Source organism: Rhagoletis zephyria, unplaced genomic scaffold (genome assembly GCF_001687245.7).
Source record: "Rhagoletis zephyria isolate East Lansing unplaced genomic scaffold, Rhagoletis_zephyria_1.1 Rzeph_scaffold_01387, whole genome shotgun sequence".
Classification (NCBI taxonomy): Eukaryota; Metazoa; Arthropoda; class Insecta; order Diptera; family Tephritidae; genus Rhagoletis; species Rhagoletis zephyria.
Genome location: NW_016158471.1, coordinates 19,012 through 28,853, shown reverse-complemented (window position 1 = coordinate 28,853; position 9,842 = coordinate 19,012). Strand labels below are relative to the sequence as shown.

At 39.2% G+C, this 9,842-nt stretch overlaps 1 protein-coding gene across 2 annotated transcripts in view; it reads right to left on the bottom strand.

The window, feature by feature from the left end:
• The window catches only part of LOC108363819 (teneurin-a-like), a 77,103-nt gene extending 67,727 nt beyond the window's left edge, over positions 1-9,376 (bottom strand). For both annotated transcript variants that reach the window (XM_017617310.1, XM_017617309.1), the window contains exon 1: positions 8,260-9,376. In XM_017617310.1, the coding sequence (XP_017472799.1) occupies positions 8,260-8,405 (146 nt within the window). In that variant the 5' untranslated portion in view covers positions 8,406-9,376. The remainder of the gene's footprint in view (positions 1-8,259) is intronic.
• Positions 9,377-9,842: the final 466 nt, after the last annotated feature.

Here is a 9,842-nt window from a genome sequence, read left to right as displayed (position 1 = left end):
CATATAAGGGACTACAGCAATAAAGGCTAAAACCAGCTACCACACTGGAATCGAATCTAGCAAATTGTATGGCAAAAAACAAATGTACGCCAATAAAAATAGAATAGACAGCCAAAGCTCCCCATTACAGCGTAAAGGACAACTCCTAAAAGTATTAGAGAATATGGAGATATAAAAAATAATAATTTCTAAGGAAAAATAATAAACGAGCAAATAAACACCCCAACTGATAGATGATTGATGTGTTTTAAGAGGAAGAAAATAACTAGACTACAAAATAATATAGCTAAGACGTATCTTTAGATAGTGACAGGCAAACAGAAACTATTCAGAATGAAAAATTACACTGAAGATGGCACAACGCCGAAACCGGTTTGTCTCCAAACCATATTTTACAATTAATGACGGCTAATCGTTCCACAATACATGAAACTCCTACAACGAAAATGAGACTCCTTTGAACTACCCTAGCTTATGAAATCTAGTTTAGCAATATCACAGTTCGTGAGCACAGGAAGAAAAAAAAGTATTTCAAATAACCATTTAAATTAAAATCCAATAAATGTATGAAACAAAAAAAAATCAGGCAACATTCAACATTTTTTAGCCCTTATTTTCCACGCACTCAAGCGTGGCAGCCATGGACGGCAGTTGGGCTCAGCTCGCTCAGCTCGTATGCTAATTAAACACACTTGAGCTGGTCGTTAAGAAAAAATATAAATAAAAATAATAAAAAAAACTTACAAATAAGTATGTATGTACGTATGTATATTGTATGTATGTATGTAGTGCAATGTAAAGAAATAAGCCAAGAAAAGCGCAGTTTCCACTTGATTGCATCGCTTATGCGTACCGGGTGCAGCTGAGCGCAACAGATGCGTCGTTGCATGGCGTTAAAGGCGATTGATTGCGGGACCTGAGGTGTGTGAACATGCCGGAATTATTGGGAAATGCGGCAACGGTTGATTTATCAAATTGACAATTAAATGCAGCTATCATAAATGTACGAGTATGTATGCAGCTCCACAGCCATGCGGAGGCGCTGGCAATCGGTTACAAATATGGCGCTGACATGTCAGTCGCACTGTCCCAGTTTCCAGCGACGGCTTTGACGTTGGCGTTCGTGGCGTTGCATGCTGGGCGACACAATGCCCGGCCAAGCTCGATACTTTTCAGAAATTTTAATTGAATTGTGAATGTTTGCATTCTCGCACAGCCACGGCCATGCCGGCTTCATATGTAAATGAATTACTGTTTTTCAGTCAGGCGTTTGGTTAAGTTTTTTATGCTGAGAAAAACTTCAGCTCCCCCGCTGGGAAGTATTTGTGAAAATAATTAAAAATCTTAACACAAAGACGACTCAGTCTCTAAAATCCGAATAAGTCCAAGGCAATATGTAATTAACTGCAGCCCTAATTTGGGATTAAGCTGACCCCAAAGCACGTGTTGAAAACGTCGCCAACGCCGCTGCCATTATTAAGCCCACGCTTTGCCACCGCTGCCACGAAAACTTGCCGTGTGGCTGCTTGCCTGCAGGCGATGACCGGTGACAGCGCCATGTGACAGTAGAGTGACATCTCGCCTGCTGTTTGACATGTCTGCCCGTCCTCACTTCTGCCCCCAATTTCCTTGTTGCCACTTTCTGTTCCACCGTTTCTACATATATTTTTAGGAATTGCCTTTTTACGAGGTTCAGGTTTCATTTGTATTTTCATTTATAAATGTTCAACATGTTGTAGTTCTTTTACATTTCATATTAAACAGGAATTCCGTGCTCCGGTGCCCGCTTGCCGCATACAGCGCGCTGCGCTTTTTTATGGCATCTGAACTCCAACTGTCATTTGTTTATTATGTATGCAATCCGAAAATGTTCACTAAAAAAAAATTAATAGATATTTTCAGGCCATAAGCTCGTAAAAATATGTTAGCTTCCCGCCACACCGCCACAAGCCCACTGCGCCGTGCCGCCGAGAAGCAGCCCGTTCAGTGAGCGGACAAGCGTAATTATGTGCCAGATGCGGCCCTGCATTCAGCGACGACGCCCTTTGCTTGGCCCCTGTTTATGCTGATTGTGCTTCTTTGTTACTTACTGGCTTCATGCCTTCGGATTTAATTTTTGTTTGTCGTTTTAGTAAAATTTTATTTGTCATTTAAATGCTCGTTTGCAGCGCGTTGTGGCACGTAGAAAGTTCTAAGAAAGTGAGGCAGCCAATGCTCGTTAAAGGTTGGACGTGGTGATGTCGTCTGTCAGCGGGAAGTTACTCATTAATTTATGTACGTATGTATTTATGTACATATGTACGTATGTATGTATCTCTGCGTATTATGCATGCATGATGCATGCCACCATCGCTGGTCGTGCCTGCTTCAAGTCCAGAGTTGTGAGCAAATCTCCGGCCCACCGAAGATTCTCACGACAAAATCGCAGCGATCGTTTTTTTGTGTTTTTTTTTTTAGGACGCTTAGCTGCTTCCCGAGAATTTAATTGTCTTTTAATTGCCATCCGCTGTTTTGCTTTTATTGTCCACTTTTTTTGGGAATTTGATTATGCGCTTGAAAGGATGTGCGTTGTCCGTCTTAATTGACATTTTGATTGAACCCCATTCAAAGGCAATTTGTCGTCGGCCTTTGCTGGGAATTTGTGAATATTTTTAAACTATTTTTGGCGCTCTGAGGGCCTTCTCAGCTGGGACAACGTTATCCGCACGTTCAATTGCTAAGCATGCGCATCGACTGGGTCCACACGGAATAAGATGTGCAGGCGGGTATATACTATATACAAAAAAATATTCTTATTTTATTCTATGCTGCCACAATTTTGGTTTATTTTGACTAAAATTTTGAGGTAATCTATCAAATGATCCTGTGAAGTAAAGTCTAACTACGTACATATATTCGAATCCGCTACGAGGACTATGCGGACGGACAGGATATTTTTCAGGAGGATATGATTCAGAAGGTCGGTCCAACACCAATAGGCCCAAACATCAGCGCCATAAACGTAATCACAAACAAAGTTACAAGAGCATTAAAGGTATGTGAACGTCTATCAGGCAAATTCTGTAAAGTGAAGTGAAAGTAGTTTCCTAATTCCCAGAGATATTTAGCACCGTGCGACAAAAACACAAAACTTTCGAAACACATGAAGCAATCAATATACTCGCGAAACTGTGAGCCAAATATAGGAAAACTGCGTTTTTAGTTTTTCTTTCTGACGTCTGGATTTTTTTTTAAAGGACTAAACTACAAAGTCCTTTATGGCATGATTAATTCCAGAAGTTATTTAAAAATTCTCTAGAATTAAAAAAAGCTAAAATATTTTGGTTCACAAGAACGAATAGGTATTGAAAATGTCCTTTTAATTAGTTTTATTTTTTTAAGCGAATAAAGTTAGAAGGACGAAATTCGGGGATGTGGTCGAGGTCATATTAGTCCTTAGCATATAATTTTTTCGAATATAATTATTATAAAATTTCGAGGATATCCAATGATAAAATGTGAAAATGACATTTTCAATAAATAATCGTCCTTATGCACTCAAAAATTTAATCGGCCTTATTTCTACGGAATTTTCTCTTTAATTTGATAGTAATACTGTTTTTATAAATTACACTGAATTTTTTCAATAATTTTTTGAAGTAATTATATTTTTCAAATTTGAAAGTCCTTCAAAAAAATTCCTGCCATCAGAGTGAAAAACTGTATTTGGCACATGGTTTCGCGAATATATGTATACAATTTTTTATGTGTAAAATTTACTGTCGCACGTGTAGTATATCATTGTGTAGCAAAGTATATTATTTAAAAAAATTCCAGTTTCAAATCTATCTGTCAAAGGGGAAAGTAGGAAGCGCCGCAGACATTACTTTAGTCTAGCAAGGTTCAAACGATCTCTGAGGCACCTTTATATATTTTAGTCTTTCGTTCCATGGGAACGAGAGAAGTTTAGGCCTACAGTGGTCGCAGTAGGAGCACATTCACTCTGCCGCTTAAACCTCTTTATAAGTAAACTATACGTGCTTCGCCGATTTTATAAAGGTGAAAATTTAATGGAAATATTTTGTTGTGAACGAAAGTTATGGTTCAGACGAAGAACGAAGGCAGTCTGTGAAGAATTAAGGGTTAAAAGAAATTTACGGGAACGAGATGTTGATGAAGCATATAAGAGAAAATATTCGCTGCTGAGAAATCTTATTCACAAATTTTTCCAATATGACGGAATGGACCTGATATTCTAATTTATATTTTTTTCCATTTTGGTTATCAAAAAGTGCTTTTTTTCGTAGTTTGCCACTTATTATAATTTTTTTTGTTTTGTATAAAAACCAAACCAGAAATCTTTTTAACAAAAATCATAATTTGGCCATTAAAATTGGATTCCTACCAAGCTTAATCGACTTTTTCGATCATACCATAACGGTTATTTTAGGCTTTAATTTTTTTTAAAACGCTCATAAAAATGCAGCCTCCTTATAAGGGTCAAAATTGACAGAACAACTAAAAGCGCAAAATAACGATTTGGTCGGGCAAATATAAATCTATTTTAGCGGCTATTCTTCATTAAAAAGAAAAAATAACAATTTTGCAATGATCTTAAAATAGGAATCTTGGCATTTAATGGTTATTTTCGGTCCCTGCCGGCCCTGGTCAATTTTTCTCAATTATCTACAAACTGTTTAAGTGGAATTATTGCCTTTTGTTATGGAACTCCTCATATGTACTTACTTACCTACATATATTCAATATGCTTGTATGTATGTGTATCATCTGCTGTAATTTTCATTCATCGTGCGTCGATACTTACATATGTATGTATGTAAGTTATCTAAACTGAAATCACATACATACGTACATACATATGTACATACATATCCACTTATGTGTGAACGTATGTATGTAGAAGCACATTTGGGGCTTCTTCGTTTATTTGAACAGCAGCAAATAAATTCACCAATTTACATAATATCCTTAAATATCCTTTAATGGCATTCAGGTTCAATGGCGCAACGGCATCATTTTTCTGTACTTTATTTTCCATTTTTTCGTTTCGTTTTTTTTCATTTTCTTGCCATTAGTTTTAATGTTGTTGTGTATGTATAGTGTGCATGTGTGTTAGAGTACATGGCTCGTTTACGCATCACCGAAACGTGTTCTTGTACAACTATAGCCGAAAGGATTTCCCTAATAGACGCTAATATTGTAATATGTTGCCATTGTTAAGCTGCTATTATTATGTTTGTTTTTGTGTGTACATACATACATACATACATTTAAACTCATTTGTTGTTAGCTTTTTTTATGGCTCTGAGCAGTGCTAATTTGCTGTATTGCTTATGCGCTCGTTATCCTGCGATACGAGTGGTTGGTTGGTCGGTTGGTTACCTTTCTTGCGGGCACAGCTCTCCACTCCACTTCATTCCTCTTTTCTTTTTGCCTTCATTGTATGTCTTTCAGCTTATTCCCCTTTCCCTCGGACCGGTCGGTTGGCCAGCGCACGCGCTTCCTATAAACTTTCATTTAGCTCAGTTAACTGTCGAAACGGTGCGCGTAACGGGAACACGTGCCCTATTTAACACACAACCACAGCCACAATCGACACTCACACACACACGCACCCGTTCACCCCGCAATGCCCGTAGGCCATGAGTCCGAAATCGAGAACGAAACTGAGCCGCGTCGAAACCCTTGACAAGTCGGGTAGAAAACGTAATCCCTTTGAATGTTGTTGTTTTCCTGTTGCTGTGGGTTGCATTTTTGTCCTGCACCCTCATACACTCAAAGGTATCCGCTTAACTTCTTTGACTCTCTTTCCGTTGGCCCATATACATATGTACATACATACATACATACATACATACATAATATGCAAGTGTGTATGAATGTTTTTTACTTTTGTGCCACAGCGCTTCCAGGTGCGAACAAATTGCGACTGCCAGTGTCCTGCAACGACGCGCTGCTGCCAACAGCTGTGTTGCAAGTGTCGATCACTTTGTTTGTGCCCCTTCTGTACGAGGGTGCCTTTATTGAGTGCGCCTTAACTTGTTGAAGGCTTTGATGGTTTCGGCAGCCGCGGCGGCGACTTTTTGCGATGCAAAGCGAAAGTTTAATTCACCTTCAATAGCGCGGCACCACTGTGGCATTAAAGAACATTTGCGAGCACAAATGCGGCACTGCAGTTCGATTAGAATGCTTTTTGTGCGCGCGGTGCGCTTTTTGCCGAACGCATTGAAAAGGCAAAATCGTCGGCGCAGCGAATTTTTCGCCCTCTTAATTACGCTTCACTCGCCTCCGCAGCCCAACTGCACGCTAAGCGTTGCACATTGCGCATTGGCAGTCACCATGACCGCGCTAGCCCTTCGTTTTCACTTCGTCGGCGTTTTATGGCTTCCGCGCGTGCTTCAAAGACGTTGCGCCGTGCCCGCCACTCACAGTTCGAAACCCACAATTTCTCTTACTGGACACACACAAATACATACATACACACTTGCGCATACTTGCACTTGCGATAAATGTGTGCATTTTTCGGTATTTCTGCGGCACTTTGCGCCGCTTTTAGTTTTTGTTAGGCGGCGCTTTCGCTGGGCTTGACATGTTTTATGTTCGCCCCAGTTGAATTGCATAAATTTCAATTAGTTTGGCTGGTTGCGCTCCCCGACGGTTTGTTGTTGTTGTTGTAAACTACAACTAAACTGCAATACATAAACCAAATTCATGCCAGGGTGCGTGTGTAGTTGAGCATAGAGTTTTACAAAATATTTATGACAAGATTTTTATCAACAAACATTTCGCATTCGCCTGAGTACATTTTTTGCTACTTGCAACACGCTGCGGCATTTGTGGAGTAATAAATTGTTGGTGCAACGATTGTGGCATGCAGAGTCGCATATTTTTTACTATCGAATTTGGGGTTGGAAATTAGAAGTGAGAGTGTGTCTGTGACTCATCGCAAGGTGGAAATTCGTGGAAATTATTTTTTACCTTATTCTAGTGAAATTTATTCGCAACGCAAATTTTGTGTTCGAAAGATTGTGAATGATAAAAGACGTTCGCAAAAATTATTCAAATATTCACGAATGGTGAATGTTAAACTGACAAAAATCGTACGAAGGGTGATCGACAACAAAAAGATAAGCGACTATTTGCTTTGAGGACAATCTCTATAAAAAAAACAACACTTTTTCGAAACCTTTCTGACAGTGTGCATAAAGATAACACGGGTTCACAAAAAAAAGCTTCTGCATGTTGAAATAAACCTCTATATCCCTATGTTATTCAACGCCCTGAATGTGAATCCGAGCTCTGTTAGTCTCCATCAAAAAATCCGTCAAAAGCTACGAAAAGTACTAAAAAACACTTTTTAAAAAAAATCCATCCATTGTCCGATAATTTTAAAATAACGATAAAATGCGGGACAAATGCAGGACACTTGGAAAAAATCAGTACATTTTGAGGTTTTTCAGGTTTGAAAAACTACGCAGGACCGACATTTGAAAAACAGTACGGTCCTGCAAAAAACAGAACGGATGGTCACCGTAGCTATACAAGAAGGCAAATGTCTAATATGGGCGCACCACGGTTAAATGCCGAATTGGAAGTTAGTTGCGAAAATAAGATAATTAAAAAAAATTAAAGCAAGTGATTAATAAAAATCGACCCCCGCACTACCCAATCGCTGGAGCTATTTGTTTCCATTTAAGTAATAGACTTTCTAAGTAATAGACCCTCTAAATTCTAAATATGAACCATCCATGCCGTACTCTGGTACGGGGTTTTCAAATATCTCAACACCTTGCGCTATGTAGCGGATTAATTCATATTTCGTATTGCATTGTCAACGGGTGCTCAGCCAAGTTTAAAATTTCAAGTCTCCAACTCATCAGGAAGTTGGTTAAAAATTAGATTCCACACAGGTGAAATGTTTGATAGAAGAGACTGATGTTTTGGCTTTATGCATTTCTGAACACAGCCAAAGTAGAAGAAGGTTTCTTATTTACAGCAGATATTCGAATTTTTTTTTTTTTATATATTTTCAGTTCAGCCGCTATGTTGTGAGGTCAATATAAAAACTCGTTACTTTTATTATTTACAGGCAAACATTTCTCCGGAGGTTTTAGCGTTCAGCGGGGCTCTTAATCTTAAGTTCATTTACCGTTGTCGTAATCACATTTTGGTGACTGCTTTTTGTATCGAAAATCTAGAGTATTTAAAAGACAAAAACCAAAAACAGAAAAGAGAAAACGTTTATAAATTGAAAAGTACCTGCTTGAATGATTGGGTTCGTGTGCAAATGGCTCGGCGTAGATATTTCGTACGGGCGGTACGCGCCGCGGCAATGGAGGCGGCACCGGATTATAGCCATCCATGATCGTATCACAATCGGAGTATTTCATTGATTTCATAGTCATTGTGGCGCTTTTGTGGCTTGCTTTTTATCTGGTACTTTTATGTGTTCTTTGTTGCTATTCTTGGCGGACTGTTCGGCTTTTCGTTTTATCACGCGCGCACCCGCCTCGAATGTGGCATGTAAAACGATTTCAATTAATTTTCGTTATTTGTTTATATTTATTTCGCAGTGACTATTGTTGTCTTTTTTTTTTGTCGTGGTTCTCATTGTTACTGATGGCAAAAGTGCAGGGAAGAGGGCGAATTGAATTAAAAATTCGCCATTTGCCAAAAGTACCTATGTATCTTCCAATGTTTCGCTTTCACGCGTTCTGCGCTTTGCTTTACGCTTACATTCGCCTTTTATTACAATTAAACTTTTGTTTTTGTTTACTTCGTCGTTTTGTTTTACAATTTACTGCTCGCTTATTGCGCGGCAAAATATGTAATTCGCATAAATATCGCTGCTTCTGCGCGAATTCGTGGTAATTAAAAGCGGAATATGCGCGAACTCGACGCCACCCGCCAGCGAAGGGACAAGCTGTGTACTTCGTTGCGTCGCGGGATGAGCGTGCAATCGCCAATGTGTGCGTTAATTATGCCGCGCTGCAATATGTGCGTATGTTGACTTTGTTTTTCGCACGCGTTGCACTTTGGATTTAAAATTCATGTTTTTATTTAATTTTCGTTTAATTTTTTTTATTTTTTTCTTTCAGAAGTACTAATTATTTACGGGCGCCGACGCAGCAGATAGAACCACAGCGTGCACGCGGAGTTGTTCTGTAAATTAAAGCTTACGCGAATGTCATTCCCCGTATTAACGCGCTCCGATTTAATGGAATGCAAACATTGTTCTTAGCTTCCGAAGCGCGTGCTCCGCGCACTTGGACGAGAACAGCAGCGACATGTTCGCTGCGAGCTCGATCGAAATGTCTCCTAACGCGTTTCACTTCCACTTACGACAACTAAAGTACAATACTAAACACCATTCATTTTTGGCCTAGAAAAGAAGATAATTAAAATTTGAGGTTAGATTTTAATTTAAAAAAAATCCATGTGAGTGTGTATTTGTTGCCTTATTTTCCTCGTATTTCCTTTATCGAATTTCGTAAGCTGAATGTTGAGCGATGAACATTGAACCAACATTACGAACGCCGTCTGGCGTGGTTTGCGTGAATAGATTGATGTACCTAGTCGGATGTATGGCTAGACAATTAAAGCAGCCAGCCATTTCCATTCATTAGGGCGCGCCACAATCACAGCTACAGCTGCGACCACCTACCGCTCGCGTAAGTAAGTGAGCGTTTGAATAAATGTGAGTGTGCGCAACACATATCCAGATTACAATCGAGTCTAATCAACGCCCAAATTTGTAAAAAGATAAAACAAATTAAGTACATATGTAGCGAGCGAATCAAACTCAGTCGGAATTTCAGTCCACCTATTTATACAAAAATATG